The sequence below is a fragment of the Ranitomeya imitator genome, chromosome 3 (genome assembly GCF_032444005.1).
Source record: "Ranitomeya imitator isolate aRanImi1 chromosome 3, aRanImi1.pri, whole genome shotgun sequence".
NCBI classification, from domain to species: domain Eukaryota; kingdom Metazoa; phylum Chordata; class Amphibia; order Anura; family Dendrobatidae; genus Ranitomeya; species Ranitomeya imitator.
Window position 1 is genome coordinate 497,001,523 of NC_091284.1, and position 27,772 is coordinate 497,029,294.

The window sequence follows — 27,772 nt, forward strand, 5'->3', positions numbered from 1 at the left end:
GCGCCAGGAATGTGGGCGGCGCCATGTAAATTGCGGCCTAGTCCAGTTAAAAGCCAGGGGCTAAATTTCTGGGGCCTGCCGGCGATGCGCGCCGGCTGAGAAGAAGGGGACTGCAACGGGACACAGATCGACTGCCACTGGCACCGGGCCAGCAACTCCTCTCCCCAGGGGACCAGGACCCGCACCATCAGTCTCGCAGGAAAACGCAAGGGGCTCATACTCTCGGAGGTGATGCAGCAGAGTCGGAGTTGTGCAGCGCCTCCTCCCTTCCTAAAGGTATGAACCTTAATCCATCCTCCCTATAGCGGGGGATGGAGAGGACACTCCGTCCATTTTCGCCTGCGGTCGTGGGGCTGTAGTGACGCCATTAGGTGGGGGCCTCTGTCCATCCAGCTATGGGTCTTTTTGGCCCTGGAGAGGAACTTGGAGGGGAAAAACTCCATGTGCTCTCCGTCTTTCAGGGGTGGGGAGATCGGGACCATGAAGGAACCGTTGGCCCAAGGTGAGATTAGGAGTGCCCCAGTCATCGCCACAGGAGAGGGTAAGGGGAGATATACTCCGCATTCTCGCCTGTTCATGGTTCGGAGGAGAACGGACCCTTAAAAGGAATCCGTCTCACCTCCACTCCGTTAATTAAAAAATAAAAATTTACAGTAAAAAAGGGAAAAAATTGAAAATAAAAATGATGGGGTCTGAAACAGACCCAAGTGCCTCCTACAGACAATAACCAAGAACTGGTTGAATCTCAGCCAGTGAGAGGGTGTATACTGCAGAGGAGGAGTTAATCTTTTCGATGTTTACCTAGTGTCCTCCTAGTGGCAGCAGCATAATACCCATGGTCCTGTGTCCCCAATGAGGCATAGGAGAAAATAAGCCCTCACATGGCCATATTGACGGAAAAATTAAAAAGTTATGGCTCCGGGAAGGAAGGGACGGAAAAACGAAAATGCAAAACAGAATAAAGCTCCGAGGTTTAAGGGGTTAATATTGCTGTAAAATTTTCTTTTTAGGTCCCATTGTAGCACAACATCTAAATATATGTACGCAAAACATTGATCCAGTATTTCTGTAATAATCCCAGAAACATTGGTTCCTCTAATTCATAAAAGACCTGTCACTTGCTAGATCTATGTCATTTTTGCAACCCCATTGTTAATTTAAACAATTTGGACTCAGGGGTTGTATATAGTGGGCTCATGAGTTGAGCCAGCACCACGTTCCAGCAGTATGTTATACAATCGGCATCTGCCTATAAGAGCAGCTCTGACAGCGATTGTTTAACAAGTTACTGACTACAGCATTTATATAGCTTGGCTGTTGGTACGATGTGATCATGAGGTGCCGATGGTTTACCACTGAAGCCTACTGAAAGCTCCCATTGCTGGCATGTCATTCCCCTATGATGTCAAGTGTATGGGATTCATAATAGAACAATTTACACATTGCAATCCCCTAAAGAGACTACAAAATAAAGTTAAAGGAAACTACTGGTATTTAAAAAAAAAAGTATGGTAGTCCAAGTCTCCACCTTTTCAAAGTTAAAAAGAATTTTTTTAAAAAAAGCACACATTCAGTATAACTGGACCCATAAACAGCCGCTTTCAAAATAACATTTTTTTAAAATAGGGAAGTTAAACGATAAATACAAATAGACCAAGGTAAAAATTACCTATTTATGGCAAGTTACAGGTCCTCTAATAATTATCCTTTTCTAAAAAGAAAAACTCTCACCAAAACACAGCGGCAGAGACTACACTTTTCAGGTCTCTCATTCTGCTGTCTATATACAGTTGTGTGAAAAAGTGTTTGCCCCCTTCCTGCTTTCCTATTCTTTGGCATATTTGTCACACTTACTGTAAATGTTTCAGATGAAACAATTTTAAATATAAGACAATGATAACACAAGTCAAAACAAAATGCAGTTTTTAAATTAAGGTCTTTATTATTAAGGGAAAAAGAAATCCAAACCTACAGGGCGCTGAGTGAAAAAGTGATTTCCCCCCATTAAAACATAAATTATCTGTAGTTTATCACATCTTTGGGAAACTAGTAATTGAGATCTATCAGTCTTAAAAAGATTTCTAAAGCTTTGGGAATCCAGCGAACCACAGTGAGAGCCATTATCCACGAAGGGCAAAAAACATGGAACAGTGTTGATCCTTCCCAGGAGCGGCTAGCAGACCAAAATTACCCCAAAAGAATAGCAATGACCAATTCAAGAGGTCACAAAAGATCCCACAACAACATCCAAAGAACTGGAGGCCTCACTTGCATCAGTTAAGGACAGTGTTCATGACTCCACCATAAGAGACTGGGCGAAGTGCTCTGCATGGCAGAGTTCGAAGACCAAAACCATTGCTGAGCAATAAGAAAATAAAGGCTTTTCTCAGTTTTCCTAGAAAACAATATTGATGATCCCGAAGCCTTTGGGGAAAATACTCTGTGAACTGATGAGATAAAACTTGACCTTTTTGAAAGGTGTATGCCCCATTACATCTGACGTAGAAGTAGCCCAGCATTTCAGAAAAGGAACATTATACGAATAGTAAAATATGGCGGTGGTAGTATGATGGTCTGGGGCTGTTTTGCTGCTTTAGGACCTGTAAGACTTGCTGTGGTAAATGGAGCCATGAATTCTGCAGTCTACCAAAAAAACTCTAAAGGAGAATGTCCGGCCATCTGTTCGCGAACTCAATCTGAAGAGCACTTGGGTTACGCAACAGGACAATTATCCAAAACACACCAGCAAGTCCACTTCTGAATTGCTTAAGAAAAACAAAATTAAGACTTCGGAGTGACCTAGCCAAAGTCATGACCTTAATCCGATTGAGGTGCTGTGGCATGAGCTTAAAAAGGCAGCTCATGCTCAGAAACCGTCCAATGTGGCTTAATTACAACAATTCTGCAAAAATGAGTGGGCAAAAATTCCTCTAGAGCGTTGCAAAAGACTCATTGCCAGTTATCCCAAATGCTTGATTACAGTTGTTGCTGCTAAGGGTGCCCCAATCAGTTATTAGGTTTAGGGGGCAATCATTTTTTTCATACAGTCCCTTGTAGGGTTGGATTTCTTGTTGCCTTAATAATAAAGACCTTCATTTTAAAATCTGCATTTTGGGTTTACTTGTGTTATCTTTGTCTAATATTTGCATTTTTTTGCTGATCTGTAACATTTAAGAGTAACAAACATTGCAAAAGAATAGGAAATCAGGAAGGGGCAAACACTGTTTCACACAACTGTAGATTGAAATGCAATAAAGGTTCCAAATATTCAAAGAAAAATATTATTAACCCCACACAAATTGTATATCACTAAATAAAAAAATTTAATTTGTGACAAAGCTACAGGAAAATTGGGTTGGGCACTAAAATTTCACTACAGGATGTGTTCCAGATCCGACTGGATGAAATCCAGCCTAACCTCCAGCGATTCTTAAAAAAGACTAGGCAAAGGCGTGTATTCCCATGTGTGTGCTTCTGCTTTCTTCTCTCTAAAACCCTCTCCATACATAACATTGACGTTCTCTGGTTATGGTACAAGGAACTCAGAAAATGTATGACTGATACCAAGATGTGGAAGATAGCACAACTGGTATAAATAAGAAACATGATATGATTCTAATGAAGCAATGAGATCAGAGCTGCAGTAAGACCTTTACAGCTGTTGCTATATGGAAGGCCACTCTGTATGTCATATTTGTAAGTCATGTACTTTTAAAACTGATCATCTTTTTCCATAGCTACCCTTGACTTTTGATACATAAAATGAGGACTTGGTGTCATGATGACAAGGTGGAGCATCTTGGGCTTCATTCATGGAGGTGTTTTTGCCGGTTTTCTGACATAACACCTTGAAATGTCGTATGTTGTGCAAAACTCTTGACACTTGCCATTTTTACCCCAGTCCTGGCCACATCTGTCAAAGTGGGTACCGCTTGGGTGGGAAAGGGCATAGTGAGTAGAGATGAGCGAATTTGATTGGGTCAGGACTTATTCAGCTAGCTATAGTGCTTACCGAATAAGCCCTGACCCAATCAAATTCGCATATCTCTAATAGTGAGGCCAGCCCAGCAAATTAATCAAAATTAAGCCAGAAATGAACTCCAGGCACCCGACTGGAGTAACAATTCTGTTGGAGGTGCACGGCAGTGGCAAAATATGCCTAATTCATTAAGAGGCATACTTAATGAATTATGTGCTTTTAATTCCAGTGTTGCATTCATTAAGACTGTCGTACAAAATGCCAGTCTTAACCTCTTAATGACCGCCGATACTCCTTTTAATGGCGACAGCTAAAAGTACTTATCCCTCAGCACCGCTTTTTAAAATGAGAAATCGCTGGTCAACTTTTAACCCTTATAACGTCCTAACAAAAAACTTATGTAAGTACATACTTGTAAATACTAGTTTTTATTGGATAAGTATAGAGATAGAGAGATATAAAGCTTGAGAGATATAGATTACCTATGCATAAAATATTGAAGCAAAACCCTTCATAGACTGATCTATTAACCAACTGATCCGGTAAGCTGTCAAACCCCACATGACCGGAGAGAGGTAATGTACGGAAATTTTCATTCTGCTCAAAGAAAAAAAAAGGTTATAAGATTAAATAGGAATCAATGCTATTCCTGCTAAGAAGTGTAAATACAATATGCACAAACAATAAGCACACATCCAAACATCTAATATATCTATATAATAAATAATATAATCTGCACAAAAAAAAACAACACAACTGTGCTGTTAAAACAAAGCCACTAACTCAGTCAATAAAGAAAACAACTTAAAAAAATATATGAATAAACAGTTACATGGGGAACTTACTTTACTGCCATCTCCGGAATAGTCATCTGAAGGATTTTGCGGGATCCTCATTCCAAAATTGGGTTGGCGAAGCTACAGCAAATACAGAATGATTCAATATACGGTAAGTTACGATTCTTTTTTTTCACATTACAAAGAAAAACTAAAAATATGTCAGTTCTTTATATTTGATACTTTGTAGCTCTCCTCACATATTTCATGTGCCACATATCTTCTCTTGTCCCAAAGCAACAAAAAGGTCAAAACAAGAGACATTTCTGCAGCAAATAAAGGAAAATACTCTACATATCCCAAAGCAAAATTGCCACCAGAGTTTGGGCAAGGTTTTAAAGGGACCAACAGGGTTCACTGATCACACGGAAAGCTGCGCAAATAAGCGCCTACTGGCTCTAACTTTTACCTTAGGGACTCACTTTCACTTACATACTTTCTTTTTCAGTAGGGACACCTGATTATCCACAATGGCTGGCTGTCCCCAGGAAAACAGATGTAAATACTAGTAAGCTAAATACATGCATTCTTTAACTTCTTCACCGACTGGCGATTTTCTGTTTTTTTCCTCCCCTTTTTCAAAGAGCTAGAACTTTTTATACTTCTGTCAATATGTCTGTATGATGGTTTGTTTTTTGCAGGATGAGTTGAACTTTTGAAGGACACTTGATTTTATCATATAGTGTACTGGAGAATGGGAAAAAATAACTAGTGCGGTGAAATAACAAAAAAACAAACAAACGCATTTTACAATTCTTTTTGAGCATTTTTTATTTACTGTGTTCACTAAATGCTAAAACTGACCTGCCATTACCAATTTCCAGGTCAGTACGTTAGAGCCTGCTTCAAAGGCAGGGACCTGACTAAGGTACCTTTATGTTATCATTCGTGAAGGGGTTAAATCTATTTCTTAGCTGTAATGTAATGCTTAGGTAGGGGGTCCTAGTTCTTCCCAGTTGCCTTAAAAACGTGTCTCATGCTTTTGTTCTCAGCCAGAGTTGGCTGGTAGGGGCTACTTCCCTGTGTCTATGCTAAATACATGCAAGCTTAGCCAAACCATCATGTGTATATAGGGGGTGTCAATTTAGAATGATAGCCGTTAGCCAACAGATATCTACTACACTATATGGACAAAAGTATTGAGACACACACACCCATGCAGGTTTGATTGATGTTCCTGAGGCAGGGGTATGTCATCACAAAAAATTTAAAATCAAGAAACTGCATCGGTGACTTCCAGTGTGTAGGTCTGTAGGGGGAAGCTCGCTTGCCAGCTTCTGAGCCAGGATCAGATGTGATGTATGCAATATGCGTACCCCTGGGCAGAAGCCATCTAGTGGGCGCGGCCTCGCTCCAAGTGCAGGGAGAGAGACCGTGCCCACTGAATGGCAGCACCCTCGCTCCACGCCCACTTGACAGTTTCTGCATCCAAGTACAGAAAAGATATATATCTTTGGACCGTATTAGCTAGTAGATAGAAAAATATTTATGGGAGTATGCATATCGGATACATCACCGCCGGTCCTGGCTCAGAAACTGGCAAATCCTCGCAAAACACAGAGTACATGTGTCAGTAAACGCTGCGGGTTTGACGCTGCGTACATCCACAGCGTCCAACCCGCTGCGGCCAGATGTTACAGCATAGTGGAGGGGATCTCATGCAATCCCATCTCCACTATGCGTACAGGAACGCCTCCGGCTTCCCTGCGGAGACAGACATGCGGCGCGTCTTTCCAGACCGCAGCATGTCTATTTATCTTGCGGAGACGCTCAGTCTCCGCAAGATAAATATAACCAGTCCAATATATTGGATGCGGTGATTCCACACGGTTCAATGAACACATGCAGAATCACCGGCGTTCAAAAGCTGGCAGCGCTTAGGACGGAGCGGACATGTGCGGTGTCCAAAGCGCTGCCGATTACTGACCGTGGGGACATACCCTTTAGGATGTGAAAGGAAAAGCTTCAGTATATTCTGTATGATATTGACCACTATAATAAGACACTGGCTGCTGAAGAATGATCACACACCTAGGGAGCTTCTCCAGTACAAAGATGTCTGTTCTCTGTCAATAATGCTTCCAGCTCGCCCTCATTCCAGCAGTCAGTGAATACAGTGAGGTCTTTACAAGGCTGACAGGAAATACATTCATGTCTCTGACCTTCTTCTTAACTTGTTCACAGCTCTGGGAACAAATGCACATTCCACTGGGAGCACCAAATGACAACCTGAAATAGGACCTTTGCTTCTCATTCTACATTCATTTACCAGTTCTGACATGACCAACCATAGACTATCAATCCAAAACCATTGTATATACAGTTGTCAGGTTTTGGCATTTTAGCTGTTTACCAAAACATATTCAAGATACAGTTGCTTAATCAATGGGCTTATATAGTGCACACTCAGCTTTAATTTGACGGTATTCACATCCTAAATGGAGTTAGGGTCTAAGAATTACAGCTCTTTAACCCCTTCCCAACATGCGTGTACATAAACTGCTCTGCTTTCCTGCAAACAGTAGTATATGTACGGTGGCACGATCGCACAGCCTCACGCTGATTGCCGCAGAGATCGCGCGCGGGTGTCAGCTCTGCGTGAGAGTTGACACCCCGCAGCAGCGCACACAATTGGTGCTGGCACCGATCACGGGCATTTAACCCATCTGATGACAGCAGCATAGAGGAGCATCGCACAGGAAATGAGTTCCATGCACACTTCCATCAGGACAACGCAAAACGATCGCGTTGTCCTGATGGTCTTCATGGAGACCCCAGCCGCAAGATGACTGAGATGCCTCCTTCCCTGCCTGTCAGATGCTGTTGTGATACTCTGCAGCGATCTGACACCATACAGTGATGTCTCAGGATGGGATGATGTAAAAAACAAAAAAAATACTAAAAAGTGTAAAAATATTTCTTTTTTAAATCCCAATTAAAAAAAAACAAAAACAAGACATTTTCCAGTAAATACATTTATGTAAATAAAAACAAACAATCGAAGTACACATATTTGGTATCGCCACGTCCGTAATGACCTGCTCTATAAAACAAATAACTTAACGACCCACTCTAAAAACATAAAAAAAAGTATAAAAAATGAGGCAAAAAACAATGCTTTATCATCATACCGCTGAACAAAAAGTGCAATAAACCATGATCAAAAAGACGAATGTATATAAGCATAGTACAACTGAAAACATCATCATGTCCGTCAAAAATCAAGCCGTCACACAGCTCCATCAGCTGAAAAATAAAAAAGAGCTCTCAGAATATAAGAGATGCAAAAATAATTATTTTTTCTGTTAAAATACTGTGTTAAAGCCTGTGCTGCTAGTGCCCTGCAAATGGAACGACAGTCTCTTGTGGGCTGCAGCTGGCCTGGTGTCATATGTGAAAGCCGGGATGGCTGAGGGATTAACAGCACAAATGGGACCGCGCCAGGCGGGAACTCACCAGGGTGCAGGTGCAGCAGTGTGTAACGGAGTGCAGTTCGTCCGGCTCTGTGGTGGAGAATCCGACGCGTCAGAGATGGATCAGAGAGCAGGCAGGCAGAGTTAATCGACCGCGGCACAGCGTTGAGACAGGGAAGCTGCGCAGAGCCAGGGACGCCACCGGACGGGGCGTCCGGTGGCATCCCTGGATACGAGCGGGGAAGTAGGGGGGAAAATGGCTGGCGCGTGGCACAGCGTGTGACGTCACAGATACTACAGGGCGGCACAGAGACAAGAAAGGTGACCGACGCGTTTCGAAGGAGTGGCGTCCTTCTTCATCAGGGTTACCGGTCTCTAAGTACGCCCAGACATATGAACTAATGGCCTGTCAATCAACTTGATAGTACCGCCTGCCAGCTTAACCGCCTGTAAAGTTTTTAGTCCTTTAGTGTATTGGGTCTTTAGGTAAGTATTTATTATTTTTTAATTGGTAATTAATTAAAGGTTAATTTTTACTTTCAATTTTTACTTTTAACTTCTCAATTCGATTTATAGGCCACCATTCTGCCTCTATTGATATAAGTTTATCGAGCAGAGTGTACAGGTTTATTTACATTGAGCTTTATATGCCATTCCAGTGTGATGTTATCATACCCCTGTGTTTCATTTATCCTACTCTATGGGTTACGTCCTATATTCCACATTGCGACCTCTGGATCCTTTTGGCTTTTAACCCACGATGACCATTTTGGGTAGTGCAGCAATGGGTTAAGCGGGCAGGCGGTACTATTTCAAGTTGATTGACAGGCCATTAGTTCATATGTCTGGGCGCACTTAGAGACCGGTAACCCTGATGAAGAAGGACGCCACTCCTTCGAAACGCGTCAGTCACTTTCTGGTCTCTGTGCCGCTCTGTAGTATCTGTGACGTCACACGCTGTGCCACACGCCAGCCATTTTTCCCCTGTGTTTTGTCATCCTTTGAGCGCGGAATCAGCTGCATCATCACTCATCTTTATAATTGACAGCGGTGGCACCTACCTGTCCTGATTCCTGCAGCTGAGGATCACTTACATGCTTAGCTCGTGTGAGGTAGCGCGTGTGTTCTCCTTTACACTATAGTTTTTAATGTGTAAAAGCACCAAAACACAAAAAAAGATATAAATTGGGTATAGCTGTAATCGTACTGACCCAAAGAATAAAGCTGCCTTACCAATTTTACCACACACAGAACAGTATAAAAAGAAAAAAAAAAAAGAAATTCATGAATTGCTGGTTTTTGTTCATTCGGTCTCCCAAAAATCGGAATAGAAAGCAATCAAAAAATTCATGTATCAAAAAATGGTACCAATAAAAACATCAGCTCGTCCCGTGAAATACAATCCATAACATTACTCTCTTGGACGAAATATGGAAAAAATCATAGCTCTCAAAACGTGGCAATGCAAAAACTAGTTTTCGCAATAAAAAGTATCTTTTAGTGTGTGACAGCAGCCAAACATAAAAACCCGATATAAATCTGGTATCACTGTATTCACACAGACCCGAAGAATAAAGTCACCTAATCACTTATACCGTACGAGGAACGGCATCAAAAATAAAAACCAATTCTTCACATGCTGTTGATTTTTTCATTCTGCCTCCCAAAGATCGCAGTAAGGCTTGGCGCACATTTATCCAGCGCTCTGCGCTGAGTGCTTACATCAGGGTTTCCGTGAAAATCTCTGAATCTCTATAATGAGACAGATGGAGGCACTGTGGACGCCATAGGACCTGTGATCCGATGGTGTCCATCTTTTTAGGATGGCATAAAAGTGCCGTCGGCCACAGTTGTGTGCACTTCTGAAAAGAAGGACACTGCTGAACAGATATCAGACGAAGTCCAGAGTAATCTCATTATAGTGAATGGATCCATCAGGGGTTTCATCTGTCACGTCACTTGGAGATTTAGATGGACACCCCGATGTAAGTGCTCAGCATAGAGTGCCAAATGAATGTGATTATAAAGGTTATGTAAAATGTTCCCAATAAAAGCTTCAACTCAATCCACAAAAAAGCAAGCCCTCACTGAGGTCTGTTATCTGAAATATAGGGGCTTCCATGTTACTGGTAGCACAAAGACTCTGGAGAAGTGAAATGGTTCCTCACCCCCTCAAAACAAATTCAGCAGGGGGCGTGGCCTATCTGCTGATGGAGTAGGTCGCACAGAGTGGGAGCTCCTCAGCCAGGAACCTCAAAGCGGCACACTTCTACCTCTCAGGTGTCCTCTTCTGCCTTCACGACATCGGTGCTGGCTCCCGGAGCGTCGGTGAGTGCATGGGGAAATCCAGAGCGTCCAACCGCGATCCCCCTAGGAGAATTCCCGACTTCTTTGCAGCCACCCCGCAGCCACCGCCGGAATCCAAGATGGCGCCGTCCTCCCCCAGGGCTTCCCGCTCCTCACAACGCAACGCTCAGGCGTCGCGGTCCGGCGCTGCATCCAGATGGAACAGCGCTACATTCGGACGCAGCAGCGTCGCATTTTGGCGGAGCAGCGTTAAATTCAGGCGGCTCGGCGTCTGACGCAGCTGATGGCCCGGTGACCGCATCTCTCCTTAAAGGACTGCTTGGGGACCTTAGATCCTCCATCCAAGAGGACTTGCGTTCTATGCTGGCTGAGCTAAGAGGAGAGGTGGCGGAGCTGGGCAACCGCACGGACCGCCTGGAGCGCAAGATGGCGGAACTGGTCTCCTCTCATAATGAGCTCTGGGACGCACATGAATCCCTGCAAACCCTAGCTGCTAAAACCCACACTAAAGCCCTGGACCTGGAAGATAGGTCCAGGAGAAATAACGTTAAACTGAGAGGCATCGAGGAATCTGTCCTGGCAGGGGATTTGAAGCCATTCCTGCAGGACTTTATGGCGGCAGCCTTACCGCAGTTCGCGCCAAAGGACTTCATAATAGACCGCGTGCATAGGATCCCTAAACCCTCTGGCCTGGGGCCCTCCATTCCCAGAGATGTGCTGGCGCGCATACATTTTTTTGAGATAAAGGAGGACTTCCTACAGGCCCTAAGGAGAACCCCAGCGCTTCCTGAACGATTTGCAAACATCTCAGTCTTTCCGGATCTCTCTCCGGGCACTTTGGCTCTGCGGAGGACCTTCGCCCCCTACACTGCCATCCTCAGAGAGAAAGGCATCCTGTATCGCTGGGGATTTCCGACGAAGCTGCTCATTCGCAAAGATGGATCAATCACTACCTGCCTAACTCCGTCCCACGCGGCTTCGGCTCTCGCTAAATGGGGACTCCCGACTCCGGACTCCTCGAGTGCCATGAACATTCCTAAGCATGGGTCTGACGGAGGTCCCAGGGCCCGTATCACACCGGACTGGGAGGAGGCCTGAGTCTACTGTATCTTTGGTTCCTGGCTATTTTCCCGCACGGATTTACTTGGTTTTTCTTTTTTTTCCTTTTTTAAGCTGCGTTGGTTTCTCGCTTGAGAGCTCCAGCAGCATCTGTTTGCCCCATAGGTGAACTGTTTTTTTGATTCTCACCTTCTGGACTCAGGATATTCCTGAATGGACCTTGATCCGCTGGTTTTTTTGTTGTATGTCCCGTTTGTTTCCCTATGTTCTTTCTCTTCTGTTTCTGTTTTGCCCTTTCTTATGTCCTGCTATATTGACCACATGTTTTCTTTGCCTTTGCTCAGGTTATCAGTATTTGAGGACTGTAAAACTGTTCTTATGCCTTTTCAATGAGTATCTCACTGTATTCAATTAACGTTAATGGCCTCAACTCGCCGGGTAAGAGGTCTGTGGTTTGGCGTCAGTTGAGCAAACCCCGTCATGATATTTTATGTCTCCAGGAAACGCACTTGCTGGAATGTGATAACTCCAGAATGCAATCAGGTCTGTACCCGCATCAGTTTTTTGCCAATGGCCCGTCAAAAAAGGCGGGTGTAGCCATTTTCTTCAGCAGGTCCAACTCCTTCCAACTGGTTCGATCTATAGCGGATCCATTGGGTAGATTCATTGTGGTGTTGTGTCTCATTAATAATGCCCCATATACTATTGCCTCGATATATGCCCCTAATGTAGGCCAACTTAAGTTTTTGGAGGGTGTATTCAAAACTCTTAATGATATTCAACATGGGCACAAGCTGATAGCTGGTGACTTCAATGCCCCAATGTCCAAAGTCCTTGACTGCTCTGCCTCTTCACTGTCTAGATGTGAAGTCGGGCCTCTAGCTGACTCTTTCCACTTGCATGATGTGTGGCGGTACCTGCACTGCGGTGAGAGAGACTACACATTTTTGTCTCCCAGACACGGTTCTTATAGCAGGATCGATTTTGTGCTGGTGAATGACGTGGCTCTCCCTCACTGCATCGCAGCAGATATTGGCAGTATCACCTGGTCGGATCATGCCCCGGTGTCCCTTACCCTGAAGGACCCCTTGGCCATCAGACCCCCTGCGCGTTGGCGCCTTAATGCCCACCTCCTGGCTGACCAATCCAATTCCCAATGTATAGAGGAGGCCTTGGGAGAATTTTTTGCCTCCAATGACACTCCTGACATTGGTGACGATACCCTCTGGTTCGCCCACAAGGCGGTGATTAGGGGTCACTTCATCAAGCTAGCGGCAAAGGCTAAGAGGAAATACAATGCGGCACTTCAGGTAGCCTTAGACGAATTATCTCGCCTGGAATCTGCTCATAAACTTTCTCCTACTCCAGCGCTTCTCTCTGACCTTTCTAAAGCCCGCATACATGTTCGCAATCTCCTCCTCCATAAGGCTGAGAAGGCCCTGAGGAAAACCAGAGCCAAATTCTACACAATGGGGGATCGAGCGGGTGCTGTTCTGGCTAGACGTGTTAGGAAGAGAGAGGCCCAATCCAAGATCCCATTCTTGCTCCGGTCTGACGGCTCCCAGGTTCGCAACCCGATTCAGATTGCGGAGGAGTTTGCTTCTTATTATTCCTCGCTTTATGACCTCGGGTCTGACCTGGGGATTCCTCAACCTACGCGGGAGTCAATTTTGGCGTTCTTGGAGAGGGCTAATCTCCCCTCGGTCACTCAGGAGCAGCTCTCCTTCCTAAATTCCCCCATTGTCGAGTCTGAACTCTCGCAGATTATCAGAGAGGCCAATAAGGGTTCTTCCCCGGGGCCTGATGGCTTTCCCTTCTCCTATGCTCAGTTTTTTCCTGTCCTTGCCCCCTTTCTGTTGCGTCTTTTTAATAATTGGCTGGCGGTTGGTAGTATTAGGGCTGAGGGGTTGGAGGCTGCCATTGCGACTCTCCCCAAACAAGGGAAACCCACAACATCTCCGGGGAACTTCCGCCCGATAGCACTCTTAAACTGCGACGTTAAGATCTACGCAAAAGTCTGGGCCAATAGATTGTTCTCAGTCCTTCCTGATCTCATTCACCCCGACCAAGTTGGGTTTGTTCCTGGCAGACAGACGAGGGATGGTACCAGACGACTGATAGATCTCTTGGATGTAGTGGAGAGGGGGAGTCTCCCCAGTGTATTCCTGTCGCTCGATGCCGAGAAGGCGTTTGACAGAGTGCACTGGGGCTATATCGAGCTCACATTGGAGAAATTTGGGCTTACCGGGCAGATTAGCAAAGCGGTTATGGCATTGTATTCCAACCCATGCGCGTCGGTTCGATCGGCGGGATTCGGGTCTCGAACGTTTCCTATTAGGAACGGTACTCGTCAAGGCTGCCCCCTCTCCCCTATCATCTTTGCTCTGATCATGGAGCCCTTGGCCGCCATGGTCAGGCAGTGCGCGGACATAAGGGGAATTGCGGTGGGGGGAACTGAACATAAAATTGGTCTTTATGCCGACGACGTGGTCCTGACCTGCACCTCTCCCTTAACTTCATTGACTGCAATCACCACAATCCTATCTGAGTTTTCGGCGGTTTCATATTATAAACTTAATCTCACCAAATCCACAATTTTCCCCCTCTTCCTCCCCCCCCCCTTCAGATTCAAATTCAATCTCAATATGCTTTTATTTGGGCTCCCTTGGGCTTTACATATCTGGGCATCAAGATTACTAGGCTAGATAACATAGTCCGAGTAAATTGCGAAGAAACTCTTTCGGAGGTCAGGAGGGGCATGGAGCAAATATCAAGCGCGTCTCTCTCGTGGATGGCCCGCATACAAACGGCGAAAATGCTATTCCTCCCCAAAATAATGTACCTCTTTCGGTGCCTTCCCCTTTTTATCTCCTCGAAGTTTATTTCGGCTTTTCAATCTTTGATAGACCGATTTATCTGGAATAAGAAGCCCCATAGGGTCAGGCGTCGGATTATGTCCCTTCCGTACTCTGCGGGGGGGTTGGGAGCTCCTGCGGTCCAGGCGTATTACAGGGCGGCGATCCTTGAGCCCCTTAAAATATGGTGGGAGGGGAACTCATGTTTGCCCTGGTTTCTGATTGAATCCCATTTTGCTCCCCAAAACTCGCTTAGATTGCTTTTGGAGCTCCAACTACTTCAAGTTCCTCCTGTGGGCCCCTGTCTCCGTTCTATTAGGAACGCATCTAAACTATGGGCGCTCCTTAGCACTTCTCTCCTAACATTCATGTTTGACTATGTCTCTTTGCAGGCTGTGGAGTGTGCCATTGTCCACATTTCTCTTGCCTCCTGGACGAGGCGTGGGGTGCACCGGGTGGCGGACCTTTTCGGCTCGGACGGTCTCTTGTCGTTTGAGGACCTTGCAGGGAGATTTTCCCTCACTGGGTCTGACTTCTTTCAATACCTGCAGATTCGCAGCTTCCTCAGACCGTGGCGGTCATTCGGTGCACCCCCGCCTCTGACAGAGGACCCGGCCCATAGATTCTTCAGACCATCCACTATTGTGCCACATGGCATCTCCATAATTTATAAAGCCCTCATTTCATTTGGTTCTACTGACAAACTTCCTTTTATGTCTTCCTGGGAGTCAGCGTTGGGCTTTGAGGCTTCCCTGGAGGATTGGCAATTTGCTATGGTACACCCTTCTAGGTTCTCGTCTTGTTTGGGCCACTTGGAGCAGGTGAAAAAAAATTCAGCTCCACTGGTACCTCACCCCCGCCCGATTGGCGAGGGTTTTCCCGGCTACCTCTCCGCGCTGCTGGAAGGGATGTGGCGCCCTTGGGTCCTCCTCTCATGTCTGGTGGTCGTGTCCGCAGGTCCGGGTCTTCTGGCGTGAGGTAGAGACTTTGAGGATCTGATCCGTATGCCCCTTGTTCTGAGTGGCCAACTCGCTGTCCTGGGCATCTCCCTCATCGATCTCCCTGCCCCCCTGCGCCCCATAGTTTCTAATATCCTAGTGGCTGCTAGGCAATGTATCGCGAAGCATTGGAAGACCTCCATTTCCCCCTCCAGAGCAGAGCTGATCTCCAGGATTGATTTACATTTTTGTTATGAGGTCATAATGGCAGGGGGTCTATCGAAAAGAGCTAAGGTCCTCTCGTGGTGGGACCCTTGGACGTCCTCGCCATTTGCATCTCAGTCTGCTCTTTCCCTTATTTAAACTGTTTGCTCCTACAATTCTGCTCGTTTTTTGGTTTTCTGTTTATTTCTTTTATCCTCTATGTGACACTGTATTTATGTATTTTGTATTGATTACATTGTGGTCCTTAATACGGTATGCATTGGATTTTTCCCCTGATCCCCCCCACCTTCCCTTTTCATTCTGATATGTTGTTTATTGTGAAAAATGTTCAATAAATACTGATTGGTTAAAAAAAAAAAAAACAAATTCAGCAACTTCTCCACTCCCAAATCCAAATCCCCCCCTCCCTTCTGAGCCTCAGTGTACCGAAACTACATTTAGCGCCCACATGTTTGGCATTTCTATAGTGATGAGAGCCCGCCTAATTTACAGGTGCGTGTCTCCAGAAGCATGAGCTGGGCATAATGTACAGGTCATTACAATGGCAGTTTGCAATTTTCACTCAGCAACATCCACTGCTGCTTGTTTCTGGAAAACACCCATGGAGTCAAAATAGTCAATACACCTGTAGATAAATTACCAAAGGGGTATAGTTTCCAAAATCAATCGAGGGGGATTCTGCTTTTCTAGCACTTATGGGCTCTGTATATGGAGTCCGCATACTATTCTACGAAAATCTGCACTCCAGTAGGCAAATAACGCTCCGTCCCTCCGTATGGCTAAGCAGTATCGTACAGCCACATATGGGGTATTTCTACATTCAGTTTCAGTAGAAATTGTGGGACAAATGTTGGTGCCAAATTACCAATTTCCCAGTATGAAAATGTAAAATTTTGGTGGTAAAAAAGGAGATTTTTGTGTACTCACCGTAAAATCTCTTTCTCTTAGCCTCTAATTGGGGGACACAGGACCATGGGTGTTATGCTGCGGTCCACTAGAAGGCGACACTATGCATAATCTGAAAAAGATTAACCGTGGCTCCTCCTCTGCAGTATACACCCCTGGACGGCGTCCGCCTTCTCCAGTTTTGTGCAAAAGCAGTAGGAGGAACGTAACATGAATAACATAACAATCATACAATTATTAGGTTCTGTAGAAGGACGTAGATCTGGGTATTTATTATGATGGAATATAGGCTGAACTGGATGGACAAATGTCTTTTTTCGGCCTTACTAACTATGTTACTATGTTACTATGTTACTATAACCATGCCTATAACAAGGCAACTATGTACGAGTTCAAGAAAACAATATGAAAACTCAGCAGTAACAACGGCCCGGATAAGGCAACAGGGTGGGAGCTGTGTCCCCCAATTAGAGGCTAAGAGAAAGATTTTACGGTGAGTACACAAAAATCTCCTTTACCTTGTCGCCTCATTGGGGGACACAGGACCATGGGACGCCCCAAAGCAGTCCCTGGGTGGGAAGCAATGGACGAATATTGTGTAGACAGGCCCCTACACTTGGGGCACCGCCGCCTGCAGAACACGTCTACCCAAGCTCGCGTCCGCTGAGGAATGGGTATGAACTCTGTAGTGTTTAGTAAACGTGTGTAGGCTAGTCCAAGTGGCTGCCTTACACACTTCTTGTGCTGAAGCCTGGTGCCGAATGGCCCAGCAGGCCCCAACCGCCCGTGTAGAGTGTGCCGTAATACCGGCTGGAATAGGAGAATTTTTAAGGCGGTAGGCCTCTTGTATGGTGGATATGATCCACCTGGCAAGGGTAGCTTTGGAAGCTGGCAGACCCTTGCAGCCGCCTTCTGGAAGAAGGAAAAGAGAATCAGACCTCCAGAAGGACGCAGTCCTAGACGTATATATACGCAATGTCCTGACAAGGTCAAGCGTATGCAGAGTCTTCTCCGCTCTATGAACTGGGACCGGACAAAGGGAAGGCAGAGAAATTTCCTTTAGGTGGAAGTTGGACACAACCTTCGGAAGGAAGGATGGGACCGTACGGAGGACTACCTTGTCCTGGTGAAAAACCAGAAAGGGCCGTCTGCAGGGAGAGTGCTGTCAGTTCAGACACCCTGCGTAGCGAGCTGATTGCCACCAGGAAAACCATCTTCTGGGATAGAAGGTGGAGCGGGACCTCCTTAAGGGGTTCGAAGGGTGGTTCCTGCAATGCTGTCAGGACCAGGTTGGAGGTCTCACATTTCTAGTGGTCATCTGTAGGGGGGAACCAATCGGGAAACCCCCTGAAGGAATGTCCTTACTTGCGGCTTGGTAGCAATGTGCCTTTGAAAAACGCACTGAGAGGGCTGACACCTGGCTCTTAAGCGAGCCCAGGCACAGCCTGGCCTCCAGAACCGATTGGAGAAAACCAACTAATTTGGGGAGGGAACAAGGGAATGGGGTCTGGACACGAGATGCTTTCCAGGTACGGTAATAGATCTTGGCAGAGGCTGGCTTCCGTGCCCTGATCATGGTCCTAATAACGTCTGGCGAGAGCCCTGCCTGGGTTAGAACCCAAGTTTCAAGAGCCACGCCGTCAAATTGAGGGCGCCTGAGTTCTGGTGGTAGAACGGGCCTTGTGATAGAAGATTCTGGGGGTCGGGAGGCGCCAGGGGGCGTCTGCTGTAAGTTGTATGATGTCGGCGTACCATGTGCTCTTTGTGTCTTCAAGTTTCTTGGTGGTGTGTGAACAGGTTCCTACAGACTTGTTCATTGTGCAAGTAGCCCATGTATTTCTGGTTCTGTAATTGCCCTCTTGTTTCTACAAGACTAGGGAGTCCACCACTCCTTATGGGTCATTTGCATCAAATCTGTTCCATCCAGCATGTCCACATGAAAATTCCCTCTCTGAACCCTGCTTATACAGGTACTATTCAGATGATCAGGTTTTTAAATACATCAGATAGGGATTATATACATTAGGTAGGACTGCTCTATATGGGTATACCTTGACGATTGGAGGATACCTTTTTTTGCAAAAAAACATCAACTAAATACAGTTTTTTTCCATCTTTTGACTAGCACTTGCTTATTTAACTGTGATTTTTTTTTTACAACAGAGTATTTTTGACCTCACTGTGCTCTTTTGTGTCTTCAAGTTTCTTGGTGGCGTGTGAACAGGTTCCTACAGACTTGTTCATTGTGCAAGTAGCCCATGTGTTTCTGGTTATGAATAGATTGGAGTAGAACCCTCGGAAGCACTTGGCCGTGGGGACCGGTACTATGACTCCTGCTTGAAAAAGCGAGGAGACCGCTTGTTGGAAGGCACAAGCCTTGGCTGGTGGTTTTGAGGGGACAGAGAGGAAGAATCGGTCCGGTGGGTTGGAGGTGAACTCTATCTTGTATCCAGAAGACACTAGTTCACTGACCCACCTGTCTTCTGTAATAGGCAGCCAGACTTGATGAAAGAGCAAAAGTCGGCCGCCTACGGGTGTGGTGTCTTCTGGAGTCCGTGAGTCATGATGAGGAGAAAGTCTGAGCTTTTCCTCCTCTGGGCTTAGACTGGCCTGCTTTTGACTGCCAGGATTTGTCCGATCTTTGCGTCGATCGCGAGTTGTCCCTGCGTGGGGAACGGTTACGATTTTGTGCTGGACGTGAGACGGACCAGCCCGAGGAGTTCTGAAAGGATGGGAATCGAGTTTGGTTACGCTTCTTGTAAGTGCGTTTAGGTTTCAGTTGGGGAAGAGAGGTACTCTTACCCCCGGTGGCGTTGGATATCATCGTGTCCAACTGTTCACCAAAAAGTCGCCCACTGAGGTACGGGAGCTGCGTGAGGGACTTCTTTGAGGCTGCATCCGCTTTCCATTCCCGCAGCCAGGGGATATGCTGAATTGTGATGGCGTTTGATGCTATCCCCGCTATACCCCTTGCTGAATCCAGAGCTGCATGAAGCATGTAATCTGCTACAACTGCTATTTGAACCGCTTGGTCCGACAGCTCAGGAGCGGATGCTTGGAGGCCAGCTTGTAAATTTTTGGCCCAGGCCAGAATGGCCTTGGCAGCCCAAACTGAAGCGAACACGGGAGACAGGGATGCCCCTGTAGCCTCAAAAATTGAACAGCCATGCGTTCTACCTGCCGGTCTGCTGCGTCCCTGAGGGTTGAGCTATCTGGCAGTGAAAGGAGGGTCTGTGCTGCTTGTCTAGAAACTGGGGGGTCCACTTCGTGTGGGTCTGTCCATTCCTTGGTGTCCTTCTGCGGGAACGGGTGCCTCGCCTCCAGATATTTGTGATTAGCGAATGTTTTCTCAGGCTGTGAGAGCTGCTTTTTAAGGATCGCCTTAAACTCTGGGTGGCTAGAGAAATCCTTAGGCGGCTTCAGAGGTCTTTCAAGGGAAATCTTGTGTTCTGGTGCCCCTGGTAGCGGATCAGAAATGTCCAGCACCTGATGGATGGAAGAGATTATGTCCTCAACTAGCGCTGTATTGCTAGAGGGGATTGGAATCAGGGACCCTTTTGTTTCCTTGTCTGAGATGGAGTCACAGATGCCTTCCGAATCCTGTGTATCACTGAGGCGTCCCCTGCTGGGTGAGCTGGGGTGGAGGCCTTCTCTGGTTGGGGATTGCGGAGATCTGCATTGTCTGCCCCTGGAAGGGGACGGTCTAGATGACCTGGAACTACGGTGTCTCTCCCTAGAAGGGGATGACTGTGTGCTATGGGATGACGCAGATGGACTTGACCTATGGGTCCACTTGCGTCCTGACCTAGACGTGGATGTGCCAGGGTCGTCCTGTTCCTGAGTCAAGCTCTCCCTTTGCCGGGTAACCGTCATAGCCGAGGCATGACTCTGCAGAGCCTGAAGCAATGTGGAGGTTAGGTTATCTAGAGACTGCATCATAGATTGCGACATCTGAGTGACCCATTCCAGCGTGGCATTAGACACCGAAGCATTGGCAGGGGCTTCTTGGGGCCCTGACACAGTAGTCTGGATGCAGTCCTGGCAGTGCGGGTACGTGCTGCCACTGGGGAGAGCGGTCCTGCAGGCTGTGCAGAATGCATAATAGCAGTCCTGCCTGGTTCTCTTGGACCTTGAGCCCGGCATAGTGCACAGAGTGCAGAAGGGCTGGCTATGCAGAGGACCTTACAGGTGTAGCTATGCAGAGGAACCTATAGGGGAGCCTTATAGGGAATATGGATTCACAGCCGAGTAAAAATCTCAGCTGTGATCTTACCCCACCAGTTTGCCCCTAGGTCCAGCGCCGAAGATCCACAGTCCTGTGCCCCGCGGAGACTGGCTGGCCTGGTCCTGGTGACCGGGAGATGCAGGGTTAATCCTTGCTGCAGCAGAAATGGCCGCCGAGAAGAAGAGGAAGGGGGAGAGGGGGGCGGAGAGCTAAGAAAAACGTGGCAGAGCTGTGTAAAAATGCGCCCTTTCTGTCTTGATCCGCCCCCTCTATGACACTGTAGAGTGTCATATTTGTCATCCGTGGGCTTGTTGGCGCAGAGAGGAGGCGGCGGCTTCAGCTAGGCCGAAGGCGCGGCCTAAATTAGATGCCTGATGCCCAGAAAGGCTCCAGGCCGGCACGAAAGTCCGAGATGGGGCCGGATCTGAACCGGCAGGATAGCGGTGGGGCTATAAGCGGAAGGGGGGCCCGGTGAGGGGTCCCCGAGGCAGTATAGAGCTGGTGCTGCCGCATTGACAGGGGCGCAGGGAGCCCTGTGTCTCTATTGTGCCATGACTGCCTACATTCCCCCAGGCCCCGACAGGAGCCTGCAGCTGGGCTGGGGTCCCTGGATGCAAGTGAAGTGTGCTGGCCCATTGTTGGGAGCTGCAGAGTGCTGCCTGTACAGACCCTACCTGAGGCGTCTCAACCTAATGCCCCCAGAGGGGGATTAGGGAGGGTGCTGGTGTTACCATCAGGGGGCTTTATCCTTGCCTCGACCTCAACCCAGAAACCAAAAGGAATTGGGGAAGGAGGGGGGGTCTCGACTTCAAACCAGCACCCGAGAGACTGGGGAAGGAGCGACATGGGGAATAGCCATCTCGACTTCAACCAGGCACCCCGTAATAGGGGGCTGAGGAAGGAGCCATGTCGGGAGTCTCACAGGAGACCCACTTTTCTTCATCTGTAATCCGTCGGAAAAAAATGGAGTAAAAAATTTTTGCGGTGTGCCTCCTATGCAACACTAAGCAAAAACTGGAAAAGGCTGACGCCGTCCAGGAGTGTATACTGCAGAGGAAGAGCACGGTTAATCTTTTTCAGATTATGCATAGTGTCGCCTCCTAGTGGACAGCAGCATAACACCCATGCTGCCCAATGTTATAAAATTCTGTGAGACACCTGTAGTTTCAAAATCAAATCACTGCACCCCTAGATGAATTCATTGAGGTTTAGTTTGTAACATGGGGTCATTTATGGGGGGGTTCTGCTGTTCTGGCACCTCAGGAGCTCTGCCAATGTGACATGGCACCCTCAAACCAGTGCAGCAAAATCTGCACTGTAACATGGCATTACTTCCCTTGTGAACGCCTCAAAAGTAGTTTTCAACCACATATGAGGTGTCGAACTCAGAGGTCCATTTTCTTTTGTTACTCTTGTGAAAATACATAATTTGGAGCTAAAAAAAATATTTTCACGGCTTAACGTTATAAACTTCTGTGAAGCACCTAGGGGTTCAAGGTGTTCAATACACATCTAGATAAGGTCCTAAAGGGGTCTAGTTTCCAAAATGGTGTCACTTGTTGGGGGGTTTCCACTGTTTAGGCACATAGGGGGCTCTCCAAACGTGACGTGGCATCCGCTAATTATTCCAGTAAATTTTACATTCCAAAATTCAAATGGTGCTCCTTCCCTTCCGAGCCCTGCCGTGTGCCTAAATAGTAGTTTTCCTCCACATATTGGGTATCTGGCACTCAGGTGAAATTGCACAACAACAAATTGAATGGAGCAAATTCTCCTTTTACCCTTATGAAAATACAAAGTTTGGGGCTAAAAAACATTTATCTGGGAAAAATTTGTTTGTTTTTTTTTATTTTCACGGCTCTACATTATAAACTTCTGTGAAGCAGCTGTGGGGGTTCACAATACACTTCTAGATAAGTTCCCTAAGGAGTCTACTTTTCAAAATGGTGTCACTTTTGGGGGGTTTCCACTGTTTAGGCACATCAGGGACTCTCCAAACATGACATGGCGTCCGCTAATTATGCCAGCAAATTTTATATTCATAAAGTGAAACGGCGCTCCTTTCCTTCCGAGCCCTGCTGTGTACCAAAACAGTAGATTTCTCCCACATGTGTGGTATCAGCATGCTCAGGAGAAATTACATAACAAATTGTATGGTCCATTTTCTCCTGTTACCCTTGCGAAAGTAAACAAAAATTAGGTCTAAAAGTCTGCAAACTATTCTAGGTAAATCTGGACTCCAGGAGGCAAATAGCCCTCGTCCCTCCAGAGTCTCACAGTATTGCTAAACGGTACTGTACAACCACATGTAAGGTATGTATATTACATTCAGCAGAAATTGTGGGACAAATTTTGGTGCCATTTTTACCTATTTTCCCTTGAGAAAATGTAAAATCCCAGGCTAAAACAAAATTTTGGTGGTAAAAATTTAATTATTTTTTCTTCACTGCCCAATTGTATAAAATTCTGCGACACCTGTGGTGTCAATATGATCACTGCACCTCAAGATGAATTCATTGAGAAGTGTAATTTGTAAAATAGGGTGTTATGCTGTATCCCTTCTGACCTTTGCACTGTTCCTCAAAAGTAGTTTTCAACCTCATATGAGGTATTGGTATTGGGTATACTCAGGAAAAATTGCACAACAATTTTCGAGGTCCATTTTGTCCTGTGAAAATAAAAAAAACTTGGGGCTCCACTAACATTTTTGTGGGAGAAATATGATTTTATTTTTATCATCACAGCTCTATGTTATAAACTTCTCTGCAGCACCTGGGGGATCAAGATACTCATCAAACATCTAGATAAGTTCTCGGAGGTGCCTATAGGCCAAAATGGGGGTCATTTGTGGGGAGTTTCCACTGTTTAGGCACAACAGGGGCTGCCCAAAAGCAACATGGTTTTAATTATTCCGGAAAATTTTGCATTCAAAGTCAAATGGCACTCCTTCCCTTCCGAGCCCTGTCATGCACCCAAACAGTAGTTTTCCTCCACATATGGGGTATCGGCGTACTCAGGAGAAATTGCACAATAAATTGTTCAGTGCAATTTCTCCTGTTACCTTGGGAAAATTTGTGGCTGAAAAAAAATTTTTGTAGGAAAACTGATTTTTTTTTTCATTTTCACGGCTCTACGTTATAAACTTATGTGAAGCACCCGGGGGTTCAAGGTGTGGTCCCGGCATTATAGTGACACTGGTCAGAATTATAAAAGGTAAAAACAGTCAGGCTTGGGGGGTAAAGACAGGACTTCATGAGACCAAATACAGAGGGTGCAATACTTGGTGAAAATAATTAATCAGCCTTAACTATAATAGAAAGGCCAGATTACACTTTGTAAAAAAAAAAAAAAAAAACTCTAAAGAAACCAGCCCAGTTCTAGAAAAGCATTCTTTGGACAGATGAAACTAAGATCAACCTATACCAGAATGATGGGAATAAGAAAATATGAAGAAGGCTTGGACTGGCTCATGATTGAAAGCACACCACATCTGTAAAACATGGTGGAGGAAGTGTGATAGCATGCATGGCTTCCAATGGCAAGAGTGACTAGTGTTTATTGATGTGACTGAAGACAAACAGCCCGATGAATGCTGAAGTGTACAGGGCTATACTATACTTTCTGCTCAAATTCAACCAAATGCAGTAAGGTTGATTGTCCATCTGTGATGTTAAGTGCGGACAAATAAAACACGCTGAGAAAGCAAACAAGGAGTTTTTTTAAGGCAAAGGAGTGGAATATTCTACAATGGATGAGTCAATCACCAGATCTCAACCCTCCCTGAGCATGTATTTCAGATGCTTAAAGGGAAGGTGCCACCAGTTTTCTTGTAGTTTGTTTTTTTGTGAAATTAAGCTTAAATAGTAGTTAAAATGTATTAATGCAATATTTGCAAACATTTGAAAAATATGATATATTTTCTTAAAATATATATATATTTACCACTAGGGGGAGCATTTTCCGTTTTAGACCTCAAGCAGCTATAGTAAGACTTACCAGCTTTACTGTTAGCTGGAAAATTGGCTCAGTAACTGCTGACATCACCATTTCCCTCCCCTTTTGGGTGTTCTAGTACTCCTGGGGCAGAGTGAAGAGCAGCATCACAGGGCAGCGCCATTTTGTGGATGACTGCCCTGTGATCTGCTATCACCAGCAGTTACTGTCTCTCTCTCTCTCACCCAGATTACATGATTCTCTCACCCCCCTCAACAATGTCTGGCCATTCACTCTAGACCTGCAGCTCCTTCTTATCTTACTGAGGGATTAGTCACAACTCCTGCCAAGCAGCTGACAGCTCCTGCTCCATAATGCTAATGGTACACTGTTCCTCCTTGATGTCTCTGCTATTCTGCCTGTACTTTTCTCCTGCATTTTACTCCCGTCAGCCATCAATCTAGGATCTGTTCTGCTAGAAGCAGTACTGCTTACCGTATGTTAGCAGATCCGAGGGCTCAACACTCCCACTACTGTGAATTGTGCAGCCCACAGAGGCGTGCCCAGTTCACAGCAGTGACAGTTCTATTACAATAGATAGGTTGGAGTCCGTCTGTTATCTCATATGACCATGGGGTGCCGTATTATGACACAAAGTGTGGTGCTGCTACTGTGTAACCAAGATGTCAGCCCCCAGTGCCTTCTTTAAACTCATATAACACAGGAAATATGTTTCAAATGCATTCAAAACTTGATTATAACATGGTATGCTACATTACATTGATTTAATAATGATCTACAAACGCGGTACCTTCCCTTTAAGACACAGCTTAAGGCAGAAAGAGTCACAAACAAGCAACAACTGAGGTTAGCTGTAATAAAGGCCTTGCAAAGCATCACATAGGAGGAAACCCAGCATTTGGTGATGTCAATGGCTTTCAGACTTCAGGCCGGCATTGTCTGCAAAGGATTCTCTGCAAAGTTTTAAAAATGAACATTTTATCTATGGTAAAATTAATTTGTCCAATTAGTTTTTAGCCCCAGAAATGAGGCTTTGTAGTAAAATGGTTGCAATTCCTAAACTTATCACAGGATATTTTTGTTTAACCCCTTTAATTAAACCTAAAAGTCTACACTTCAATTGCATCTCAGTTTTTTCACTTTAACCCCTTAGCGACCGCCGATACGCCTTTTAACGGCGGCCGCTAAGGGTACTTACACCACAGCGCCGTTAATTAACGGCGCTGTGGAAAAAGTAAATAGCGCCCCCCAGAGTGGGATTTTCTCCGGGGTCTCGGCTGCCGGGGGTAGCTGAGACCCCAGAGAACATGATTCGGGTTTTTTTTTACCCACCCCGCATTTGCGATCGCCGGTAATTAACCGTTTACCGGCGATCGGAAAAAAAACAAAAAAAAAACGCGATCTCTTTTTAATTTCTCTGTCCTCCGATGTGATCGCACATCGGAGGACAGAGAAAAGGGGTCCCAGGTAGCCCCCCAATACTTACCTGTCTCCCCCGGTGCTCCTCGTGGTTCCCGGTGGGCGCCACCATCTTCAAAATGGCGGGGGCATGTGCAGTGCGCCCGCCGGCCGGCCCAGCGACAATCTTTGGGGTCTCGGCTGCCGGGGGTAGCCGAGACCCCAAAGAGCATGATCGGGGTCGGTTTTACCGACCCCTGTTTTGCGATCGCCGGTAATTAACTGTTTACCGGCGACCGCAAAAAAAAAAAAAAAAAAGTCAAAGTGTAATTCTCTGTCCTCTGATGTGATCGCACATCAGAGGACAGAGAAATAGGGGGATTTGGGGACCCTATCATACTCACCTGTGTCCCTGGATCCTCCTGCTGCTCCTCCTGGCCGCCGGCAAAAGAAAATGGCGGGCGCATGCGCAGTGCGCCTGCCATCTGTCTCCATCTGCTGGCCGGCAGGAGAACAGCAGTTGGGGCTAAAATTAGGGTTAGGTTTAGGGCTAGGGTTAGGGCTAGGGTTGGGGCTAAATTTAGGGTTAGGGTTGGGGCTAAATTTAGGGTTAGGGTTGGGGCTAAATTTAGGGTTAGGCTTCTTTCACACTTACGTCGGTACGGGGCCGTCGCAATGCGTCGGCCCGACATACCGACGCACGTTGTGAAAATTGTGCACAACGTGGGCAGCGGCTGTAGTTTTTCAACGCATCCGCTGCCCAATCTATGTCCTGGGGAGGAGGGGGCGGAGTTACGGCCACGCATGCGCGGTCAGAAATGGCAGATGCGACGTACAAAAAAACGTTTCATTGAACTTTTTTTGTGCCGACGGTCAGCCAAAACACAACTGATCCAGTGCACGACGGACGCGACGTGTGGCCATCTGTCACGATCCGTCGGCAATACAAGTCTATGGGCAAAAAACGCATCCTGCGGGCACATTTGCAGGATCCGTTTCTTGTCCAAAACGACGGATTGCGACAGAATGCCAAAAGACGCAAGTGTGAAAGTAGCCTTAGGGCTAGGGTTACGGTTGGGGATAAAGTTAGGGCTAGGGTTGGGGCTAAAGTTAGGGTTAGAGTTGGGATTAGGGTTAGGGTTGGGATTAGGGTTAGGGTTGGCATTAGGGTTACGCTTGGGATTAGGGTTAGGTTTGGGATTAGGGTTAAGGTTAGGGTTGTGATTAGGGGTTTATTGGGATTAGGGTTAGGTTTGAGGTTAGGGTTGAGATTAGGATTAGGGGTGTGTTGGATTTAGGGTTTTGATTAGGGTTATGGTTAGGGTTGACATTAGGGTTGTTTTGGGGTAAGGGTTGTGATTATGGTTAGGGTTAGTGATTAGGATTATGGATCGGGTTGGGATTAGGGTTAGGGGTGTGTTGCGGTTAGGGTTGGAGCTAGAATTGGGGGGTTTCCACTGTTTAGTTACATCAGGGGGTCTCCAAACACGACAGCCAATTTTGCGCTCAAAAAGTCAAATGGTGCTCCCTCCCTTTTGAGCTCTGCCGTGCGCCCAAACAGTGGTTTACCCCCACATATGGGGTACCAGCACACTCAGGACAAATTGGACAACAACTTTTCGGGTCAAATTTCTCTTGTTACCCTTGTGAAAATAAAAACTTGGGGCTAAAAAATAT

At 46.2% G+C, this 27,772-nt stretch overlaps 1 protein-coding gene across 2 annotated transcripts in view; it reads right to left on the reverse strand.

The window, feature by feature from the left end:
- Positions 1-27,772, reverse strand: part of LOC138670379 (septin-10-like) — a 119,520-nt gene that overhangs the window by 59,375 nt on the left and 32,373 nt on the right. For both annotated transcript variants that reach the window (XM_069757645.1, XM_069757646.1), the window contains 2 exons: positions 4,825-4,896; positions 4,462-4,576 (listed from right to left, as the gene is read on the reverse strand). In XM_069757645.1, the coding sequence (XP_069613746.1) occupies positions 4,462-4,576; positions 4,825-4,896 (187 nt within the window). The remainder of the gene's footprint in view (positions 1-4,461; positions 4,577-4,824; positions 4,897-27,772) is intronic.